The sequence below is a fragment of the Hyla sarda genome, chromosome 2, assembly GCF_029499605.1.
Source record: "Hyla sarda isolate aHylSar1 chromosome 2, aHylSar1.hap1, whole genome shotgun sequence".
In the NCBI taxonomy this organism is placed as follows: Eukaryota; Metazoa; Chordata; class Amphibia; order Anura; family Hylidae; genus Hyla; species Hyla sarda.
The window spans coordinates 62,905,266-62,930,545 of NC_079190.1; the positions used below are offsets into that span (position 1 = coordinate 62,905,266).

The following is a 25,280-nucleotide window of genomic DNA, read 5'->3' on the forward strand; positions in this document are numbered from 1 at the left end:
AAGCTCTACAGTACATTGTTATTCTATGCAGTACCTGCTTCTTGTTTGTTTGTCATTTTATTGCCTTTTTGTTATTTTTCTATTTTATTAAAGCCAATATTTGACTTGTACTCATCTGTACTTTGTTGCAACCAATATTACCTCCATCACTGTTCTCACAGGTTTGGTTACCAAGCTTTTCCAGTACCTAAATATTAAACTTCACCTCCAGCTTGATTATTCTTTCTGTTTATGGTTTCGGACAACTCAAGGACTTTTATCTGTAGTGATGTATGGTAGCACTAAATCTTTAAGGGTAATATATCAGATTTGTAATAATCCCTTATGATTTAACTGGGGCTTTATGATGCCATTAAATTGGCTGTGAATTGTGATAAAAAACACAGTTTCATTTTTTCCTATGTGAAACGAAATAAGAAAAATCCCTGTTTTGATAAGTGTTATTTAGTCAGTTGCAGTGACCTACATAGCAGAAAGGGGACCCTGGGGCTCCTATTATAATGTCTGATTTTGGCCCCTAGGACAGAGAGGTCTGGTGTTTATTTCCCTTTGCTTTCCATGACACTTGGGTGAATTCCCCCATCCCCATAGATGCTGGGGAGAGGAGTCATGTAAAGTTTTCTACCAGTAGCAAAACCAATACAATGGGATCAACCCTTGGTCCAGTGTGACTTTTACTTCCATAGTTAACCATCTATGCCATTTCCTTACTTGTAAGTTCTTGCCTTATATGAATTTTTCTGTTTTTCCAAACACAAAATGCTATCAGTGTTTCCTGATGGTTTGTAGGATTTTTAATATACATGGCAAAATGGAAAAGGTCGAGGTGAAGTAATTCTAAACGTGCATTTCCCTGCACATTGTAGCCTTATATAAATCTTATATAACTGAAAGGTTATTGCAGATTATTTTGACAGAATAACGTGCCTGCCTGTGATCTCCTGTATTTGTTTGCCCTCTCTTCTTCTATGAGCAGGATACACACAGGGTTATTCCTTGTTAAATTACCTTTGGTCGTGACACGCTGACTTCATCCGGATCCATCCACCGTACATTGTCCACCCTTTTACCATAAGCTGCTTAGTGACTAATTGTAAATTCCATTAACTTGTCAGGTGTCGGCTCCTTCTCACACAATCTGCAACGTTATCAGTGAAATCAAATACCAAATTGACTTGAAAATGTAAAAAATTCTGAGCATTGGAGATTTGAGTGACAGGTCTGTGCAAGGAGGGTTTCTCAAGCAGCAACTGTGGTTATGAAGAAAGTCATGGCTGATGTCAAGAGCGGAGCTCATACTGATGACTAATATTACAATATAAAACACATGTAAGCTAGCCAGCACTGCTATCAACACATCCCTCCGTTCTCAGCCATAGCAATGCTCTTAAAGGGGCTTTACAGCAGTTCAATATCAATGGCCTGTCCCCACTTGACAGATGAGCTGCAAAAACAGATACAACCGCTACTGAACATATGTCACTGTGCCTGGTAAATCCTGTTATGTTGTACACTTTTGTGCAGAAATGGTGATTTTTGAGAAAACATTTCCCTTTCCATGCAAAAATGTATGACTGTAAAGGGTTTGTGGCGCAGGAGTGGCTCAATAAATGTCCCCAATTGTTTTTTTTTATACAAAGAATAACCTTTTTAATTAATTGTTGCAAGTGCCTTTGGCCTTTATTATTTTTTTGCCTTAATTTTTGGGCTTTTTCACTTCGTATCAGGCACAGCTTAGTCCACTGGGTAGTAGCTGTATCTGGTATTGTGGTTCATTCCATTCACTTCACTGGGCCAAGCTGCAAAATAAAATATTAAAGTGTACCTGTCATGTGTAAAACTTTTTATATAATATAAATAATATTAATGCTGTCTTGTCCATGCAGCTATTGCCTGTGTGTGCAGAGACAAAACAAAACAGAGACAAAACAGGAGGACTAGCAGGACTCATTACACTGAGGACAAGCAGGGCTCTGTACACTGAGGACAAGCAGGGCTCTGTACACTGAGGACAAGCAGGGCTCTGTACACTGAGGACAAGCAGGGCTCTGTACACTGAGGACAAGCAGGGCTCTGTACACTGAGGACAAGCAGGGCTCTGTACACTGAGGACAAGCAGGGCTCTGTGCACTGAGGACAAGCAGGGCTCTGTGCACTGAGGACAAGCAGGGCTCTGTGCACTGAGGACAAGCAGGGCTCTGTACACTGAGGACAAGCAGGGCTCTGTACACTGAGGACAAGCAGGGCTCTGTACTGTGAGGACAAGCAGGGCTCTGTGCACTGAGGATAAGCAGGGCTCTGTGCACTGAGGACAAGCAGGGCTCTGTGCACTGAGGACAAGCAGGGCTCTGTGCACTGAGGACAAGCAGGGCTCTGTACACTGAGGACAAGCAGGGCTCTGTACACTGAGGACAAGCAGGGCTCTGTACACTGAGGACAAGCAGGGCTCTGTACACTGAGGACAAGCAGGGCTCTGTACACTGAGGACAAGCAGGGCTCTGTACACTGAGGCTCTATGACACGCCCCCGGCTCCTGACTGATTGACAAGCCAGGAGCCTGCACAGAGCCTTGCTGGTCCCGCCCACACTTCCTGTATTTTGTCTCTGCACAGAGACATACAGGCAATAGCTTCAGGGGCAAGACAACTTATTTTTCACCCCAAAATACAAATCATTACATGTTTATTTGTAGTATACATTGGATAAAAAGAAAAAAATTCTTCATTATATAATACTTTTTTACAAATGACAGGTACACTTACAGTATAGACACTACTGAGTGTTGCCTGGTAGGAAGTAAAGTTGTTGCAGTGCCAGCGCAGTGTTCCCTTCAATCAGTTGCTTGGCAGGAGTGCCAGGTGTCAAACCCCCACCAGTCAGATACTGATTGCCTAACCTGAGGATAGGTCATCAATAAAAAAGTATCATAAACCCCCTTAAAGGGGTACTCCGCTGCTCAGCGTTTGGAACAAACTATTATGAACGCTGAAGCCGGTGCCAGGAGCTCGTGACATCGTAGCCCCGCCCCTCAGGACATCACGTCCTGCCCCCTAAATGCAAGTCTGTGGGAGGGGGCGTGGCAACAGAGTACGCCTTTATTGATCTTCCATAGTGTATGTTTGCCTATGGCAAAGCCGACCTGTACTTACAAAAGAATCCGCAGTGGATGTAATGGCAGATCTGCTTAAGGATTAACCACCATACAATCTGGCTAATCCACAGCGTTTCTATGCAGAATCCCAATAAAAATGAACTTGATTATATGAAACTCTATTTTCTCTTATTTCAGGAGGTTTGTTTGCGGATGTGCATATTGTTTGGTTCTTGATTCATTCACGCTACTCCTACTGATAATGGTATCAGCCGGTGTTCACGGAGTCTGGACTAAACACAAGGCTGCTGACCCATTACATATTATTTGCACCCAGCCATAAGTTTTGTGACATTGTATTTAAGTAACTCATAAACATCATATAAATTATTGGTCTTATAGCATCAAAAACATTCATGTAAAATGTCAAGCTCCTTGTAACAACTGAACAGATAACAGATCATAAAAAGATATAATAAAAAAATATATATATATATTTTAAACTGGAGTGACAGGTTACGTAGAATTTCTTAGTCAGTCACACAGCGTGTAGCCACAGTACATTATTTCGGATTTAGGACTGGTGAGCGGCCTCATAGCACAAGAATATACTCCGTTTGCAGGACTGTAACTCTCTGTAACTTGGCAAGGTGAGGGCACTCACAGGCTCCGACCTTTCCCACGTTCACTTGTAACTGTATCCAAATGTTCCCTAAGAATAACAACAACCCAGCATATACTAAGAGTTTGTTTGTATGGGATATGGGTTATTAAGACCCCCAGTAGGGAATCTAGGTGCCCCATAGCTTATTACCAATGCAAAATAGAAGCCAAGAAAAGCAACCGAGAAGAGCCACATCACTCCCGAATCTTCTAGTATGTTTACAGAAAGTGCAAGTTCATCTGTCCACTCCTGGTGCTGTACATAAAATATGGAAGCTTATATTAGCATTGCATTAAATATGTTTCCATTGGAGTTTTGTAGGAACAAATCTTGAATCTGTAAGTTTGTAGACCATAACATATATAACTATGTTGTTTGTTTTATACAATCTCTCAGGGGATTCTAATAGGAATGCAGAAAGCAGTACATACAAAGTAAATACTGTACATACTTAATTGTATGGTTAAAGAGGTTATCCAGGATTAGAAAAACAGAGCTGATTTCTTAAAAAAAAAAAAAAAAAAAACAGCACCTCATCTGTCCTCAGGTTGTATGTGGTATTGCAGCTCAGTTCCATTGAAGTGAATGGAGCCAAGTTGTAATGCCACGTACAACCTGGGGGCAGTTAGGCCGCTGTTTTTTTTTTTTTTGGGGGGGGGGGGATAGCTCTGTTTTTTATTCCTCGATAACCCTTTTTGAAGGGCTATCCTTAAGTGGTCTTTAGCTTAGAAGTGGAGTAAAAAAAGTTTTTTTGCCTCAGGTTCTACGTTGACACAGAATCTATGCCTGCTATGGCTGTATATAAGGGAAGTTGTCATCACTTTAAATGGGCACTTTCAGACACAAATTTTTTATATCTTGTACATTTTGGCAAAACATTAACCTAATATACTTCATAAGAAAATGTTATTTCCTTTTTATTGAAGTCATGGCTTATAAATCATGGCCTTGTCCAAGCTGAAGCACAAGCATGGACACAGTCCAGTAAGTGAGGGTGGGCTAGCACTCCTCTGTGCTCTCTCCTGTCTGATAGCACTCCTCTGTGCTCTCTCCTGTCTGATAGTACTCCTCTGTTCTCTCTTTGGTCTGATAGCATTCCTCTGTGCTCTCTCCTGTCTGATAGCACTACTCTGTTCTCTCTCCTGTCTGATAGTACTCCTCTGTGCTCTCTCCTTTCTGATAGTACTCCTCTGTGCTCTCTCCTGTCTGATAGTACTCCTCTGTGCTCTCTCCGGTCTGATCGCACTCCTCTGTGCTCTCTCCTGTCTGATAGTACTCCTTTGTGCTCTCTCCTGTCTGATACCACTCCTCTGTGCTGTCTGATACAACAGGAGAGAGCACAGAGGAGTACTATCAGACAGGGGAGAGCACAGAGGAGTGCTATCAGACAGGGGAGAGCACAGAGGAGTGATATCAGACAGGAGAGAGCACAGAGGACTGATATCAGACAGGAGAGAGCACATAGGAGTGCTATCAGACAGGGGAGAGCACAGAGGAGTGATATCAGACAGGAGAGAACAGAGGCGTGCGATCAGACTGGAGAGAGCACAGAGGAGTGCTATCAGACAGGAGGGAGCACAGATGAGTACTATCAGATAGGAGACAGCACTGATGAGTACTGTCAGACAGGAGAGAGCACAGAGGAGTGCTATGAGATAGGAGAGAGCTCAGAGGAGTACTATGACAGGAGAGAGCACAATGGAGTACTATCAGATAGGAGGGAGCACAGGGGAGTGCTATCAGACAGGAGGGAGCACAGAGGAGTGCTATCAGACAAGAGAGAGCACAAGGAGTACTATCAGACAGGACAGAGCACAGAGGAGTGCTATCAGACAAGATAGCACAGAGGAGTCCTATCAGACTGGAGGGAGCACAGAGGAGTACTTTCAGACTGGAGGGAGCACAGAGGAGTGCTTTCAGACAGGAGGGCGCACAGAGGAGTGCTATCAGACAGGAAAGAGCACAGAGGAGTACTATCAGATAGGAGAGAGCACAGAGGAGTACTATCAGACGAGAGAGCACAGAAGAGTGCTATAAGACAAGAGAGCACAGAAGAGTGCTATCAGACAGGGGAGAGCACAGAGGAGTCCTATCAGACAGCAGAGAGCACAGAGGAGTCCTATCAGACAGGAGAGAGCACAGAGGAGTCCTATCAGACAGGAGAGAGCACAGAGGAGTGCTATCAGACAGGGGAGAGCATAGAGGAGTGCTATCAGACAGGGGAGAGCACAGAGGAGTACTATCAGATAGGAGAGAGCACAGAGGAGTACTATCAGACGAGAGAGCACAGAAGAGTGCTATAAGACGAGAGAGCACAGAAGAGTGCTATCAGACAGGGGAGAGCACAGAGGAGTCCTATCAGACAGGAGAGAGCACAGAGGAGTCCTATCAGACAGGAGAGAGCACAGAGGAGTCCTATCAGACAGGAGGGTGCACAGAGGAGTGCTATCAGACAGGAGAGAGCACAGAGGAGCACTATCAGACAGGAGAGAGCACAGCGGAGTCCTATCAGACAGGAGAGAGCACAGAGGAGTACTATCAGACAGGAGAGAGCACAGAGGAGTGCTATCAGACAGGAGAGAGCACAGAGGAGTACTATCAGACAGGAGAGAGCACAAAGGAGTACTATCAGACAGGAGGGAGCACAAAAGAGTGCTATCAGACAGGAGAGAGCACAGAGGAGTACTATCAGACAGGAGGGAGCACAGAGGAGTGCTATCAGACAAGAGCGAGCACAGAGGAGTACTATCAGATAGGAGAGAGCGCAAGGAGTACTATCAGACAGGACAGAGCACAGAGGAGTGCTATCAGACGAGAGAGTACAGAGGAGTACTATCACACAGGAGTGAGCACAGAGGAGTCCTATCAGACTGGAGGGAGCACAGAGGAGTACTTTCAGACTGAAGGGAGCACAGAGGAGTACTATCAGATAGGAGAGAGCACAGAGGAGTACTATCAGACAGGAGAGAGCACAGAGGAGAAATATCAGACAGGAGAGAGCACAGAGGAGTACTAGCCCAACCTCACTTACTGGACTTTGTCCATGCCTGTGCTTCAGCTTGGAAAAAGCTATGATTTTATAAGCCATGATTTCTATAAAAAGGAAATAAAAATTTCTTATGAAGTATATTAGAAAGGTTAAAGGGGTTATCCACCATAAGGTGATTTTAGTACGTACCTGGCAGGCAGTAATGGACATGCTTAGGAAGGATCTATGTTGTGAGATTACCATAATACTGTGGCTAGCTTTTTGTGAACTAGTATTTCCTGTTTGACTTTTCTTTTTTTTTTTTTACTACAAATCCCATAATTCCATTTTCCTCCCTCCCACACATCAGCCACCCCACTCATTGAAACATAAATTAACTGCATCCATTCAAAAGACCTGTGGTTTTCAATCAGGGTGCCTACAGCTGTTGCATTAGTTGCAGATTGATCTCTCTCCCACCAAGCGATCCCTCCACCCATTGAAGCAGACAGGCTCCCTGTCATCAGCTGACTAAAAAGCTGGGAAAAATCTGAGACAACAGTCATTTCTTATGCTGTTAAAAATAAATATTGGGGTGAAAATCACAGACGAATTGTGAGAAAACCGTCACACACAGGTACAGACACTATATTATGAACTACGCTAACTTTACAGCCCCTGTAGCATAGTCAAAAAAAAAATTCCTGGAATATCCCTTTAATATTTCATAAAAAGATTTTTGAATCTGACAGTGCCCACTTAATGCTGCCTTAACAAAGGGGCTTCTACCTATCCCACCGACCTTGATAGATAGATCTCTCTCTGTTTTAAATGGGTACTCCACCGGCCAGGCTTCTAGCTGCGTTTGGAACATTTAGTTTGGTACACTGTGTGCACGCTGCTCGGGTCCCATAGACTTGTATTGAGGGGGTGTGGCCTGACGGCATGAGGGGACGTGGTCGACCCCCGCAGGGCGCGCAGCGTTCTGAACTAAATGTTCCGAATGCAGCTGGAAGGCTAGCCAGTGGAGTACCCCTTTAAGCTATGAGTTATATATGATCTAGTGCTACTCCCCATGTACACACACAACTTATCTTGAAAAGTTACCTGAAAGTACTTTTAAAGAAAAAAAAAAACATTTCTAAACACAAACAAAACATACAAATCACATTTCACTACACTCATAACCCACTTCATGTTAGTAAATGGCATGAAAATATTATGACGAATTGCTTTTTTTTAATGAATAACTCCATAATAACATTTAGATTACATTGTACCTTAAATTCTATGTTAATAGTACAATAGGAGCCCCAAAGTAGGACCAGAAATATCTACAAGTCATTCTGCAAGAAACAAAGCTGCAAACAGCCATGTAGACATACAAATAAAAAAGCTATGACTGGTGGAATGCAGGGAAGCAAAAATGAATAAATTCCTCCTTGTTGAATCCAGAAATTTCTCTACACGCTACGGGCTATTTTTGCTGGCTGCTTTGTTCCTTTAATGGGTGACACAGAGCACAATTAATTTCCATGGCACTGCCAGTTTACACAGTAACGTATTAAGGCAGCAGTAGCCTGGTAGCTTTGAGAGCTGTCATGGCATGTTTTACACCAGAATAGACTGCAATGACAAGAAGAAAATACAAATAAATGAGCTTAGGAGTGGACCGGAGCCGTGTGGATACAGAGGTACACATTATGTGTGAAGACATTTCCGGAAAAATTATTGCACGTTTACAAGAGGACATATGTAACATAGTTCATAAGATTGAAAAAAAAGACCAGAGTCCATCAAGTTCAACCTAAATCCTAATGAGTCCCTACTGATTTGATATCAGAATAAATTCAATGTTCTGTCCCTATTAATCTAATATTCATAACCTGTAATGTTATTACTCTCCTGAAAATTCCACAGTCTCACTGCTCTTACAGTAAAGAACCCCCATCTCTGCTGGTGTAGAAAACTTCTTTCCTCTAGACGTAGAGGATGCCCTCTTGTTATAGATACAGTTCTGGGTATAAATAGATTATGGGAGAGAGCTCTGTACTGTCCCCTGATATATTTATACATAGTTATTAGGTCTCCCCTAAGACTTATTTTTTCTAAACTAAATAGCCCTAATTCTGATAATCTTTCTGGGTACTGTAGTCCTCCCATTCCCCGTATTACCCTGGTTGCCCGTCTTTGAACCCTCTCAAGCTCCACTATATCTTTCTTGTACACTGGTGCCCAGTACTGTACACAGTATTCTATTTGTGGTCTGACTAGTTATTTGTACAGTGGTAGAATTATTTCCTTGTTGTAGGCATCTTTGCCCCTTTTGATGCCCCCATGAGTTTATTTGCCTTGGCACCAGCTGCCTGACACTGGTTGCTACAGATAAATTTACTATTAAAGAGTACCTATCACCAAATTAAACTTTTAATATATTGTTCCTTGTAATTATAAGACCCTTTGCTATTTACTTGCTGTTAAAATTCTCAACCTTCATGTTTTTAATGTGAAAAAACAGCCACTAGGTGGCTCTGATCTGTTCCCTGATGCAAGTCAAACCGTTAGTTTGGTCTCCTCCTGGACTGGCAGAAGTCCAAACTCAGGAAGTGAGTGCGGGGCATGGCAAGGCTCAGTTCTTGCAGGCTTCAGTTATGTCATACCTGCTGGGGAACACCCACTTTCGCCTGCCAGGAGCTCACACAATGTGGGCAAGGGGAAAGGTATGATACAGAGCTTTTTAAAGCTTGCAAAAAAAAAAAAAATGTGAGGGCAGGAGGGGTGTTAGGAGTAGTTCGGTAATCTAATCTGAGTTAGTTTAGAAAATATGGTGGTTTGATGACTAAAACCTCTAAGTCCTTTTCTATGTCAGTCGTCCCCAGTGTTTTCCCATTTAATACATAATCCCAGCCTGGATTTTTCTTCCCCATGTGCATTACCTTACATTTATCAGTGTTGAACCTCATCTGCCACTTCCCAGCCCAAACCTCCAACCTATCCAGATATATTTGTAACAGTGCACTGTCCTCTATTGTGTTACCCACTTTACAGAGCTTGGTATCATCTGCAAAGATTGCTACTTTACTATACAGCCCCTCAATAAATATATTATAAAGAATAGGACCCAAAGCTGACCCCTGTGGTACCCCACTAGTAACAGTCACCCACTCAGAGTAAGTAACCTTAATAACCACCCTGTTTCCGATCACCGAGCCAGCCTAAGCATTCACATTTTATTTACCAGCTTTTTATGTGGCACCATATCAAATACTTTGGAATAATCAAGATATACGACATCCAGCGATTCCCCTGGTCCAATCTTGAGCTCATCTCCTCATATGTGTTAGAAAAATATTTTTATTTCCCATAAAAAAACATTGCTAGAGCATCTTCTAAGAATACTGCATTGAACTGTTTCTCTGTTATTCCTGTAAATTGACAACTGTGGTACTATTCCCCTTTTCGCTGGAGATGGCCAAAGCTGTCCAGTTTTGTAGATAATGCGAGAAAATTTTGGACATCGCTCTTTTGGGGGTTTTCTGCTGTTAACGTCACCAATAGGTTCCGAACTGAAGCTTATTCATCTCATGTTTCATATCTATCTACTCATATCTATCTCACGGACATTGTTTGGTCACCAAAAGATATGAGGCTAGAGCCCATAGCCGGTGCCACAACCATTTTCCTAACTAGTGGTGAGCGGCATATGCCATATTCGAATTCGCGATATTTCACGAATATATGGAGGAATATTTGTCCTAAATTCGCTAATTTTGCATATTCATCTACTTTTTTTCATGCGAAATTCGTAATGAAATTCACAAAATGCGCATACGCGATTGTATCTTTCAACTAACTACTTTCCTATTGATTGCTAGGGATGTTGCTAACCTCTGACAACTGTATTTGCATCCTTCCTCAGTGTCTTCTGGAATAGTGTTGAGTGCAAATATTCAAAATGCTAATTTTTACTACAAATATCGGCACTTCGCGATTTTTTTGTGAATATTTAGAATACACTGATATGTTCGTAATGACGAATATTTTTTATTTTTCTTGCGAATATTGGCACTTCCAGTCAGAGGACACTGATTCCTCCCTTCTATTAGGTGAAAGATGTAATCGCGCATGCGCACTATGCGAATTTCATTATAAATTTTCACATGGAAAAAAAAAAATTAACATAGCGAATATGCGAATTTTGCGAGCATAGGATGAATATTTGTCCATATTTTAAAAATATTGCAAATTCGAATATGGCCCCTGCCGCTCATCACTACTCAGTGCCGAAATTCGTGAATTTTCGCATATTCGCCTTCTTTGGACCACAAGTTGAAAGCAGGGGGGGATGATCACTTTTTATTTAAATAGAATATTAAATAGCAAATGTATTTCTCAATATTCTAAATATTCGCTAAAAATCACGAAGTGCCAATATTCGCCATAAAAAATTGCTATTCGAATATTCGCGCTCCACACTATTCCTAACCACACCCTGGTTAAATCAGGCACCACAGTAAGACACTAAACCGCGTCATTTCATGTGACATCAGATCAGCTGTTTAACAAAAGTTTTGGCTACTGCGCAAGCATATACCTCTGTGCCTGCGCAGATCCATGAATGTGCTGGACCTCTTAGGCACAAGCAAGCAATTGTCAGGGGCATGTCTGCTCATCACTATGCTTGCTGCAGAAGCTACAACCGCTCGGTTTCTTTCCGCTTAATTCCATGTGCATGTGTCCTCTCACTTGGTTGAACAGCTGATGCGGTTCCCCCCGGTAACACTGCTTAACTATCTATCTACGCTAATCTATCTATATACTATGAGTAGCAGTAACAAAGAAAAATGTCCAGCGCAGGTTCTCCGATAAAACTTTGAGCTTTATTTCAAATAGACAAAATAGGATGTACAGGTGATGCGTTTCGGTTGATGTACTCAACCTTAGTCATATGTGGCTGTGCATTCCATTTTGTCTGCTGATTTAAAATAAAGCTCAAGGTTCTATCCGAGAATCTATGCTGGCCATTTTCTCTTTGCTAGTGCTGTTCACGGAATGATGGTCCACATCAGTCCATGTTGCAGCAGGGCACAACAAGGGTAAGCTGATCTGGACTTTGCATTTTTCTATATACCGTATATACTCGAGTATAAGCCGACCCGAGTATAAGCCGAGACCCCTAATTTCAACCCAAAATCCCAGGAAAAGTTATTGACTCGAGTATAAGCCTAGGGTGGGAAATACATCATCCCCCCCTGTCATCATCCAGACCCGTCATTAACATCCTCATCATCATCACCGCCTGTCATCATCCAGACCCTTATCATCATCACCTGTCATCATCCCCTTGTCATCATCCCACACATCCCCCCTTCATCATCCCCTTGTCATCATCCCCACCCCCCTTCATCATCCCCTTGTCATCATGCCCACCCCCTTTCATCATCCCCTTGTCATCATCCCCACCCCCCTTCATCATCCCCTTGTAATCATCCCACACACCCCCCTTCATCATCCCCTTGTCATCATCCCCACCCCCCTTCATCATCCCCACCCCCCTTCATCATCCCACCCCCCCCCTTCATCATCCTCTTGTCATCATCCCACACCCCCCCTTCATCATCCTCTTCTTATCATCCGCCCTCAGTGGTCTTCAACCTGCGGACCTCCAGAGGTTTCAAAACTACAACTCCCAGCAAGCCCGGGCAGCCATCGGCTGTCCGGGCTTGCTGGGAGTTGTAGTTTTGAAACCTGCGGAGGTCAGCAGGTTGAAGACCACTGCGGCCTTCAACATCATCCAGCCCCCTCTCACCCCCCTTTAGTTCTGTACAGTACTCACCTCCGCTCGGCGCTGGTCCGATCCTGCAGGACTGTCCGGAGAGGAGGTCGTCCGGTGGGATAGTGGTTCCGGGCTGCTATCTTCACCGGGGGCGCCTCTTCTCCGCGCTTCCGGCCCGGAATAGAGGCGTTGCCTTGACAATGACGCAGAAGTAAGTTGGCAATGAACGTACTTCTGCGTCGTTGTCAAGGCAACGTAACTATTCTGGGGCCGGGCCCGAAGCGCTTAGAAGAGGCCTCCCCGGTGAAGATAGCAGCCCGGAACCACTATCCCACCGGACCACCTCCTCACCGGACAGTCCTGCAGGACCGGACCAGCGCCGAGCGGAGGTGAGTACTGTACAGAACTAAAGGGGGGTGAGAGGGGGCTGGATGATGTCGAAGGCCGCGGTGGTCTTCAACCTGCGGGCCTCCGGAGGTTTCAAAACTACAACTCCCAGCAAGCCCGGACAGCCGATGGCTGCCCGGGCTTGCTGGGAGTTGTAGTTTTGAAACCTCTGGAGGTCCGCAGGTTGAAGACCACTGCGGGTGGGGGAGTTCACTCGAGTATAAGCCGAGGGGGGTGTTTTCAGCACGAAAAATCGTGCTGAAAAACTCGGCTTATACTCGAGTATATACGGTATATCTATATACTCATATCTATCTATCTGGCCATCCATCCATAGCATCTATCTATAGTATCTCACTGTCTCTCGGTAAGTTTAGCTTGCTCCTTTGTTAATGTACCCTACCCCCAATTTAATTTAATTGCCAGTGTATGCAAGTCTAATGTAAGTTATTATTTCACTATTGCCAACTGTGCATGTTAAAGTAAATATGATTTATTATTTAAAAGCTTTGTAAGCAGATAATTCTGACAGCATGCTGGTATAATCTACCCCCGGCTGTGGGTAAAACCATGCTGTGGAGCAATACAACTCCACGAAAATTAGTTGTGCTCATTCTTCTTTACATAGACATAGAGGAAATCTGGGGCTCTGTTTAGAATCAGAAGCTTTATTTATTTTGCTTATTCTGTGTAATTGTTGGATATGTAACTTATTTTTCTTGATATATTACATACTATCACTGGTGGAAAATCCTATTGGGATACATTTTACCATCATTTGTATAATGATGTGTAATGGCTTTACCTAATACTATGCAATTGTCCTTGTCCCTTAAAGGGGTTGTTCAGGGATAAAAAATAAATATAAATATATATATATATATATATATATATATATAGCAACAGAAGAATGCAGCAGCACACTGCCAGCACAAGTATATAGGTGAAACATGAATATGCAGATAAAACATGGAGAGCTATACAGCTATGGTGTAATAGATGCACATGTGAAACTATGAGATAGTGAGGCACTTAGCTCGCAGATTTGTCTCCGCCGGCAGTCAAATAGCTTGGACTGTCCCACCGCGATAAGGTGGCCTCATTGGGACGGACCCTACACTGTGAATATGCCTCTGTGTGAACAGTTCAGTAAGCATGGCAGGATCTGAAACATCCAAGACACCTTATATACACACCTGATAGAGGTGGGTGGGGTGCAAGGCCAACATGGAGGTAGCCACTCCCCCGTATGTGCAATACAGACAAAGAATAAGTCAGACAGCACTTTAGTTGATACCAAACTATTATATGGACCTGGCCTGCAGGTGCACGCTACTAGGCTAGATATACAGCAACAGAAGAATGCAGCAGCACACTGCCAGCACAAGGATATATATGTTAGAAGTGGTGTAAAAAAAAAAAAGAATGCATACTTACCTTCTCCATTGACCTGCTGCTGCCACTCCAGGTCCCTAATTGTCATCACTTCCTTCTGAACCCTGTGACTTGCCAACCCTGCTGCTTTGATTAACCAATGACTGGTCAAGGTGGGGCTCCACTGTTCCTATGATGGCTGACAGAACAGTTCCTGTTGGGTCAACATATAACAGGAATTTGGAAGAAGCTGTGAAAAGCCAGGACCTGGAATGTTGAAGCGGCAGCTGTAGGAAATCAGAGGAAGGCAGTATGCCTTTTTTATTTTTACACCACCCCCAGCCATATAAAAAAATATATTCACAGACAACCCTTTTAAAATGGAATATTAATTTGTTCTGAAATAGCCACGGTAACTTATTGATGTACAGTAACTCCAGGCTATAACTATAGAAAACTAGCTATGGGTACCAAAGCCACAAATACAAGAAAAATAAGTAGATAATTATTATATATAAATCAAATCTTCAAATATAATGTCTAACAGAGACAAAGAATCTGAAATATGTATTACTACAAACATCATGTGCTCATTCATAGTTTTACCTGTTAAATGTGCAAGATTGTCCGGATCATACAGCCACTGGCATATATCGCAGAGTGGATGTTGAAAGTGATCTCTTGGTATGATGGCCCAGTAGAGGGCATTGGAATTTGAATTGTAACCTGAAGGACTATTGTACATTTTCTGTAGATTTACATTCTGAACTAAACCAATGCGGTCTCCATCAGCCAATTTAATAGATGTTGCAGGATGTGAATGCTTGAGACAACCCAAGTGCTCACTTTTGATCCTCTCCAACAAAGTGGAGAATTTTTGAGATTGCTTTTGAAACAAGATCACCACAGACTGCACCTACTTGGCTGCATAAATGGCTGGTTTGCAAAGGAAGTCCAGGACACCTCATAAATGTATTGCACTTTGAACTGTATAAAGGTTGCCTAGACTACACTTCTATATTAAAATAATACAGTTTACAGTCAATTAATTAAAGCATGACTCTAAATCATGATACTGTTATTGTTGGAAGACTGTGTTCATCCTAGTATTATGGCTACTGTTCATGACAGCTTTCAAATGGATCCCAGTAAATCCAGATGGACACCATAAGCTGACATCAGGGTCCTTCCCGTTTCTGACCTGGAGAATAGTCCTCCAGAATGAGCTATACTTGCAGCTGAAAATACTCCGACCCTAGAAAGTACATAACCAAATTATGTATAGAGGTTTATTGACTTATTTTCAACATTTTGGAAACTTTTATCTTGTGAGTTTGTAATGCCACAATATCTCAGTTTCTTGGTAAGGTTAAAATTGGACAACATTGTATAGAAGTAGTTTGGTAGCTGCTTTGTTGTGTTTGTTATGTTCTGGAACATTTATTTTATTATTGGACTTCTTGCATAGCCATCTCATGGTCGCATCCTTTACTTTTTGATGTTTTACAGGAACCCTTCACTACATTTTTCCTTAATGCCAACGAAGGCAAGTTTGATCACCCAGACCGAACGTTCTCTGCTGTGGCAAGATCATGGAGGAACAGCCAAAGAGACACATCCGATGTAAAGGTATGCAGCAAGTTAGTGTGTTATCTGTTACAACATAAGGAAGTCATTTGTGCAGAAGAGATATTCTAAATATTCAATTTCTTTATATACTGGGGGGAAATACACTAAATACACTTTTTGGGGGTGTTTATTTGTTGTCTTACTACAGCCATTGGTCTCATATGATTGGAATATAGAACCAAAATCTGATCACTGTGATCACCACTGAGCACTAGAACAAAGTGTCACTACACTTTATCCATAATAGCTATTCATGCCGGTGTCTGGAAAAGCTGTGTGGAGCCGATTTAAAGATAAATTGGTGTGAATCTTTGCCCACGAATTATTGACACTAAGTAAATGCTAAATGATATCTTATCACATGCAATGCGTAATAACGCATCATAAATTTGCATACAAGATGTTCATGAATTCATGCTCTGTCATATTGCAAAAATAAAAAAAAACTTACAAAATCTTAAATGTTATTTTAAAGTCATTTCCACTAAGTAGGGGAGCCATCTTTTTGACTGTAAAAATAAATAAAAAAAATTGAAATTGCTGTATAAATGCAGTTTTATGAGACCCCATAGGAATATAGTAGTTATGCCTGATTAATTGCCCCATTTTTTGTATTTATTTTAATTGATGGCATCCTCAGGAAAGGCCATCAATATCTTAAAGAAAGGGGAGGGGGTAAACCAGCTCCCAACTTCCCTGCCAATTAGTTATCAGCAATAAATAAAAGCTGTCTAGGGTACATTCACACGTACCATATGCATTGTGGATTTGATGCCATGCCAAACTATTTATTTATATTGATTTAGCAGCATCAAATCTGCAGCAGATACGGTACGTGTGAATGTACCCTAAAAGAAAAACAGTCTTAGTTGTCTGTAGTGACCAATCACAGAATGGCGTTTATTTTACCAAAGCAGATTCAAAAATAAAAGCTGAGCTCTGACTGGTTGGCTTGGCAAAAAGGGCAGTTTTTACTGTAAGTTTTAAAGGGGTACTCCTGTGGAAAACATATATTTTTAATCAACTGCTGCCAGAAAGTTAAACAGATTTGTAAATGACTTCTATTAAATCTTTATCCTTCCAGGACTTTTTAGCAGCTGTATGCTACAGAGTAAATTCTTTTCTTTTGGAATTTCTTTTTTGTCTTGTCCACAGTGCTCTCTGCTGACACCTGAGGCCCATATCAGGAACTGTCCAGAGCAGGAGAAAATCTCCATTGCAAACCTATGCTGCTCTGGACAGTTCCTGACACGGACAGAGGTGTCAGCAGAGAGCACTGTGGACAAGACAAAAAATAAAAATAAAAGAATTTCCTCTGTAGCATACGGCTGCTAAAAAGTACTGGAAGGTTAAAGATTTTTTAATTGAAGTCATTTACAAATCTGTTTAACTTTCTGGCACCAGTTGATAAAAGAAAAGAAAAAAATGTTTTCCACCGGAGTACCCCTTAAAGAAATCTGCTATATATTCCCCCTCTGTTCCTTTGTAACTGATGGAAGGATGGGGGAGACAGTAAAATATAAAACCAGCTCCTAAATATCATAATTTTCAATCATTTAAGCACATGTCGTAAATCTGTTGGCATGTCATTGGCAGCCCTATAATGCGGCCTTTCATTTATCCCCATAAAGTGATTGGTCAGGAAGTTGTTATCGCGGTGAACATCTGTACAATGAATAATTTCGAGGGCTGTCTAGAAATTCGGCAAGAGTTATTGTTGCTGTTTAAAACAATTGATGTTTGTTTGATGTGGAGTGCTAAAGGTTTTCTGCTTCTATTAAAATTTCTGCTTTCATTTAGATCAAATGTTTGTTTGACTGATGCAGAAAAACCCAATAAATTCTGCTTTCCTGCTGCTAACTCAATATTTGGTCTAGTCCATAAAACACAGCAGGAATTGGATTTGACCTTAAAGTGTCATATTGTAGCGGCTCTGAGCTCGCATCGCCCGGGGCAATTAATAAAGCATTAATGACAAGATCCATTTAAAATGTGGGTTCTCTCTGCTCAGCCTCGGCTTTTACCTCACTTGCCTGGGGATATTATGCAACAACGCACATTAGATTAATCCAGTGAGCACACGGCACTAAGAATCTGATGGAGAATCCCCATTATTGCTCTGTTTGCAAGTCATACACGTTTATTGTTAACCATGATAAAAAAGCAAGCATTCATTTTCATCATTTCTCATTGCATTTATATTGTCTGTGTGTGTGATTTACGCCTGTCGTCTAATAGCATTTATGCTTCCTATCCAATACATGGGAGATTTTCCTGCCTACAGAACCCTGTAAACCGTTTTTGCCTACACAAGAGATAAACACCATGAATATTTCATCAATATACCAAACAATAAACGCCAGCTACAGAGGTGTCCAGGAAGAAGCCAATGGGGCCTTTCTAGGCAGTTGAATTTTATATGTAGGTCCATTCCACCATTGTTATCCGTTTCTAGTGTCAATCTGATGTGTATTGGTGGCTGCTACTCTTCCCACATTATCCCACTGTCATTCTCCTGGGGACAACTCAGCTTGGTTTATATGGCTGTTTTCTTCTTATTATGGTAATCAGCACAGAAATAGTTTAAAAGGCACTCTTTCTTCCTTCTTCTGAAAGGGGTACTCCACTGGCCAGCATTCAGAGCATGTAGTTCCGAGTTCCGAACGCTGTGCGCGCACTGTGGGGGTGGTCACACCCCTTGTGATGTCAGGCCACGCCCCCTCAATGCAAGCCTATGGGAGGGGGTGTTATGGCTGCCACGCCCCCTCCCATAGACTTGCATTGAGGGGTGTGGCCTGATGTCACGAGGGACATGGTCGACCCCCGCAGCGCGCACACAGCGTTCGGATCTAAATGTTCTGAATGCTGGCCAATAGAGTACCCTTTTAAGAAGAAGAAGCAAGGAAGAGTGCCTTTTAAACTATTTTTGTGCTGATTACCATAATAAGAAGAAAACAGCCATGAAAACCAAGCTGAGTTGTCCCCAGAAGAATGACCGTGGGATAAGGTAGGAAAAGTAACAGCCACCAATACACATCAGATTGACACTAGAAACGGATAACAATGGTGGAATGGGCCAGTGGAGTACCCTTTTAGGGTAGGGTCACTTAACGGATCCGCAGGCCAGGGGGCGGGGCATGGGGGGCAACAGCTAGAGGCACACTGTGGTAAAATACGCTGCAGATCCGTTGCGTGTGACTGTACCCTTAAAGTGGAATATAGATAGCTTTAACTACAATGCGTGAATCAGTTGGGTAAATATTCCCAGTGTATGCACTAATCTCTCTACTCACACTAACTGTTTTATGGCTCCAGATTATGGGGCCTACTAACGGGAGCAGTCTACCGCTAGTGGAATACTTGGAAGTAGGGGACAGAAGAATGGCAATATGACTACACACTTGGCCAACAGCTCTCTACTGATTCCCCCAATACACAATAACACCCACCTCGACCACGCATTCTGCGGTATTGTGGCGGGGGAAGGGGGGGGGGGAGTTATCTGCCGCTATACTCCTCTAATGGCAGCTAAATCTGCCCAAGAACAAAAGGAAGAAGCCTTCATGCCTGATCCTTTTCGGGAAGCCACCATTCACATCACAGAAGGACAGCTGGTCCAATTGAATTTACAATTTTAATATTTAATGTATAGCAAGTGTAGTGGTCACACTACACTGGTCATTTTGACTTGTTTTAAGGACATTACATCAAAGTTGGATCAGCCTGTAGTATGGTTTTCCACTTTGATTTTGAGTGGGACTTCATATCCAGACCTCCATGGGTTGATAAATTTGATTTCCATTGATAATTTTTGTGTGATTTTGCTGTCAGCACATTCAACTATGTAAAGATGAAAGTATTTCATATTATTAGTTCATTCATTCAGATCTAGGATGTGTTATCTTAGTGTTCCCTTTATTTTTTTGGAGCATTGTACATTTGGTATGTTACCCAGACCTGGAGAATAGATAGCTAAAAAGGGAGTAGGACTACAGGATCAGACCACAGTGGGGATCAAAGGTTTGGGCGGCTCAGGTAAAAAAAATTTATTAATGTGCATAAAGAAGCCAAGGAAAGATGAAAAAAATCTCCAAAAAGCATAAAATTACAGATTAGACATTCTTATAATATGTCAACAAAAGTTAGATTTTATTTCCATCATTTACACTTTCAAAATAAAAGAAAACAAAAGAATTGCGTCTGCAAAAGTTTGGGCACCCTGCAGAATTTATAGCATGCACTGCCCCCTTTGCAAAGTTGAGACCTGCCAGTGTCATGGATTGTTCTCAATCATCATCTGGGAAGACCAGGTGATGTCAATCTCAAAGGTTTTAAATGCCCAGACTCATCTGACCTTGCCCCAACAATCAGCACCATGGGTTCTTCTAAGCAGTTGTCTAGAAATCTGAAACTGAAAATAGTTGACGCTCACAAAGCTGGAGAAGGCTATAAGAAGATAGCAGATGTTAATATCCTCTGTTCGTAATGTAATTAAGAAATGGCAGTCATCAGGAACAGTGGAAGTTAGAGCAAGATCTGGAAGACCAAGAAAAATATCAGACAGAACAGCTCGCAGAATTGTGAGAAAAACAATTCAAAACCCACGTTTGACTGCACAATTCCTCCAGAAAGATCTGGCAGACACTGCCATTGTGGTACACTATTCCATTATAAAGAGATACTTGTACAAATATGGTCTTCCACTTCCTCACCAGAAAAATCAGCGTTTAAACTTTGCAAATGAACATATAGATAAGCCTGATGCATTTTGGAAACAAGTTCTGTGGACCGATGAGGTTAAAATGTAACTTTTTGGCCGGAATGAGCAAAGGTACGTTTGGAGAAGAAGGGGAACAGAATTTAATGAAAAGAACTTCTGTCCAACTGTTAAGCATGGAGGTGGATCAATCATGCTTTGGGGTTGTATTGCAGCCAGTGGCACAGGGAACATCTCACGAGTAGAAGGAAAAATGGATTCAAAAAAATTTCAGAAAATTTTGGATGCTAACTTGATGCCATGTGGGAAAAAGCTGAAGTTATAGAGAGGATGGATTCTACAAATGATCCTAAACACACCTCGAAATCCACGGGGGATTACATCAAGAGGTATAAACTGAAGGTTTTGCCATGGCCTTCACAATTTCCTGACCTCAACATAATTGAAAATCTATGGATAGACCTTAAAAGAGCAGTGCGTGACAGACAGCCCAGAAATCTCAAAGAACTGGAAGACTTTTGTAAGGAAGAATGGGCAAAGATACCTCAAACAAGAATTGAAAGACTCTTGGCTGGCTACAAAAAGCGTTTACAAGCTGTGATACTTGCCAAAGGGGGCAGTGCAAGATATTAACTCTGCAGGATGCCCAAACTTTTGTAGATGCCATTTTTTTTGTTTTCTGTTATTTTGAAAGTGTAAATGATGGAAATAAAATCTAACTTTTGTTTATATATTATAAGAATGTCTAATCTGTAATTTGATGCCTTTTGGAGATTTTTCCATCTTTCCTTGGCTTCTTCTTTATGCACATTAACCCCTTAAGGACTCAGCCCATTTTGGCCTTAAGGACTCAGACAATTTAATTTTTACGTTTTCATTTTTTCCTCCTCGCCTTCTAAAAATCATAACTCTTTTATATTTTCATCCACAGACTAGTATGAGGGCTTGTTTTTTGCGCGACCAGTTGTCCTTTGTAATGACATCACTCATTATATCATAAAATGTATGGCGCAACCAAAAAACACAATTTTTGTGGGGAAATTAAAACGAAAAACGCAATTTTGCTAATTTTGGAAGGTTTTGTTTTCACGCCGTACAATTTATGGTAAAAATGACGTGTGTTCTTTATTCTGAGGGTCAATACGATTAAAATGATACCCATTATTATATACTTTTATATTATTGTTGCGCTTAAAAAAAATTACAAACTTTTTAACCAAATTAGTACGTTTATAATCCCTTTATTTTGATGACCTCTAACTTTTTTATTTTTCCGTATAAGTGGCGGTATGGGGGCTCATTTTTTGCGCCATGATCTGTACTTTTTTTTATACCACATTTGCATATAAAAAACTTTTAATACATTTTTAATAATTTTTTTTTTTAATAAAATGTATTAAAAAAGTAGGAATTTTGGACTTTTTCTTTTTTTCGTTCACGCCGTTCACCGTACGGGATCATTAACATTTTATTTTAATAGTTCGGACATTTACGCACGCGGCGATACCAAATATGTCTATAAAAAATGTTTTTTACGCTTTTTGGGGGTACAATAGGAAAAAACGGACATTTTACTTTTTTATTGGGGGAGGGGATTTTTCACTTTTTTTTTACTTTTACTTTTACATTTTTTTTACATTCTTTTTTACACTTGAATAGTCCCCATAGGGGACTATTCATAGCAATACCATGATTGCTAATACTGATCTGTTCTATGTATAGGACATAGAACACATCAGTATTATCGGTCATCTCCTGCTCTGGTCTGCTCGATCACAGACCAGAGCAGGAGACGCCGGGAGCCGGACGGAGGAAGGAGAGGGGACCTCCGTCCTGCGTTCTGAATGATCGGATCCCCGCAGCAGCGCTGCGGACAATCCGATCATTCATTCAAATCGCGCACTGCCGCAGATGCCGGGATCTGTATTGATCCCGGCACCTGAGGGGTTAATGGCGGACGCCCGCGAGATCGCGGGCGTCGGCCATTGCCGGCGGGTCCCTGGCTGCGATCAGCAGCCGGGATCAGCCGCGCATGACACGGGCATCGCTCCGATGCCCGCGGTTATGCTTAGGACGTAAATGTACGTCCTGGTGCGTTAAGTACCACCTCACCAGGACGTACATTTATGTCCTGCGTCCTTAAGGGGTTAATAATTTTTTTTACCTGGGGTGCCCAAACTTTTGAGCCCCATTGTACACATGTAATGTTTGTTGTCTGTTACTATGGAGACAGATAGGAGTTGTAGATGCTGCATGTTAGCTAAGTTACAGGCAAGACTTTATATTTTTTGGAACTATATCACATTCTTTGATATACACATTTCTTAATATCTAGTATTTTTCTTGCCTGGTTTAGAAGAACATTTTATTATTTGAAATGTAAAAAATTTCTAAATAAAAAGGATACAAGTTAATGATATGCAATGTACAATTGTATGTTAATATATAATCATCTCATGTTTAGTTTGTAGACCATATAAAGCAGCTACCCTGTTTCCCCGAAAATACACCCTACCCAGAAAATAAGCCCTAGTTGCAATAAGACCTAGGCCGGTGGTCTTCAACCTGCGGACCTCCAGATGTTGCAAAACTACAACTCCCAGCATGCCCGGACAGCCGACGGCTGTCCGGGCATGCTGGGAGTTGTAGTTTTGCAACATCTGGAGGTCCGCAGGTTGAAGACCACTGACCTAGGCAATGCCCGGGCTGCAAATATTAAAAAACAAACTTTAACTTACCTTCGTCCTCCGTTACCCCGTTGGGACGTCTCAGAGCCTTCAGCCTATCACCGGCCGCAGCGATGTCCCACCTCGGCCGATCATAGGCTGAGCGCATTGTCATGTGAGGAGCCGGCCGGCTTCTTACATGACAGTGGGCTCAGCCTATCATCGGCCGAGGCGAGACATCGCTGCGGCCTGTGATAGGCTGAAGGCTCTGTGACGTTCCCATCCCCAGGAAGCAGCAAGAACAGCGGAGGGACCATGAGGCCGGTTCCATAGCAATGGGGGAACGGAGGACGAAGGTAGAGTTAAAATTTGTTTTTTAATATTTGCAGCCCGGGCACAGGAATACAAAGTACAAGTAGTGATAATTATTTGGCAGGGGGGGAGAGAAGCTGTGCTCGAGGGTGACATACGATTAGTCTCCCGATGTAGGGTGCAGTGCTGGGCTGATAAACCAGTGGCGGGGGACGTTGGGGGGGGGGGGGGCAGAGCTGCACCCATCACATGATGATGATGGGGGGGGGGGTAAATATCGTTAAATGTTGTTCAATGTACATACCGTAAATAAATAAGCCCTACCCTGAAAATAAGCCCTAGTGTGTTTTTTGTGACTAAAATTTATATCAGACCCGGTCTTATTTTCGGAGAAACACGGTAGACTTCCTTAAGAAGAAAAAAAAAGTCTAAGATTTGTTTCTTATATTTTCTAAACTCCTTATTGGTAATTAAAAGAATGTGGAAGAAGAATAATTGCTCATAGAATGACCTTTCAGGAAGTAAGTCACCCAAAAAACGATCTTAGCGTGGTCAGTCGTCTGACTACTTTTCCTCTCTCTCCCTGCCCCCTCTCTCGCTCGCCTGTAACAGATGACATCTAAAAAAAAAAAAAACCTACTGTTGAGCATTAATCTGGCCTGAAGCCTCTGAAAATTGTTATATTACTTTCTGGATATTATTTGTCCCTGCTTGAAAAGGTAGTTGTGACAAGATGTCATTAAGGTGATATAGTGTAAATTAATAAAGTTAATGGAGATGACCAGGTCTGACTTACTGACCCATACTAAGGCTCATTCCAGCTTAATAGATGCCTAGGGATCAAGTTTGGAAGAAAAGGAACTATGGCAGCCATAAAGCCTCCACGTGATAGATGGTTTAGAGAGTGAAATACGCCTCCCCAGGATCTCATTTTTATGGAGTGCTCATAAAAACAGTAGACTTTTGCAGCAAGCTGTATTAAAATGAAATGTCAGGTTTGATTCAGAGGGTATACAGTTTTGATAGTGTTAATAGTCGTCTTTTATCACTCAGAGACGTTCTTGAAAGTCTCTTTAATTTTTCAGCAGCCTGGGCCTGCCACAGGTCTGTAAATGAGAAATATGCTGGGAATGTGGCTGGTCTGTAGGGTTTCTGTGCTATTAGCTGTATTATAGGGCTTTATTAAAGCTGGATCTGGATCACATTTACACGTGTGACATGTCACTTATCAGATGTTTCATAGCCACATCGGCACCTCCGCCCTTCCATCCTTATTTCTCCTCATGGTCCGTCACAGTACCGCTTATAGGCTACTTTAATATGGGATTTCTTCTATGAAAATAGTCACAATTGTTAACCCTTTAATATTTCTACTATGAACTAAGCTGTCTGGACCCCAAGCTGATTCATTTTACCTACCCGGATTACTACTATTATTATTATTATCGCTTATTGCCCCTGTCTGTCCTCTTTACCATGCTTGTTGCTAGCTCTTTTTTCCTATAAATGGCTGTATATAGGTGCTTAGAATTTTTTTCCACAGCCAGTGCTTGGCATAGACACTGGCAATAAGGAGCCATGTACAGGTTCTTAGTCAGATAAAGGCAGAGGTGTAATTAGTAGCTCCTGGGCACCAGTGGAAACTATCATGTACCATTTTTAGTATTGATGTTTTCTTATGTAGCACCTTAATGGG

The 25,280-nt window shown here is 42.0% G+C and overlaps 1 protein-coding gene across 6 annotated transcripts in view; it reads left to right on the top strand.

Annotated features, from left to right (window-relative positions):
• The window catches only part of NBEA (neurobeachin), a 698,360-nt gene that overhangs the window by 615,800 nt on the left and 57,280 nt on the right, over positions 1 to 25,280 (top strand). For all 6 annotated transcript variants that reach the window (XM_056561916.1, XM_056561911.1, XM_056561913.1 and 3 more), the window contains one exon: positions 15,770 to 15,889. In XM_056561916.1, coding sequence (XP_056417891.1) covers positions 15,770 to 15,889 — 120 coding nt within the window. The remainder of the gene's footprint in view (positions 1 to 15,769; positions 15,890 to 25,280) is intronic.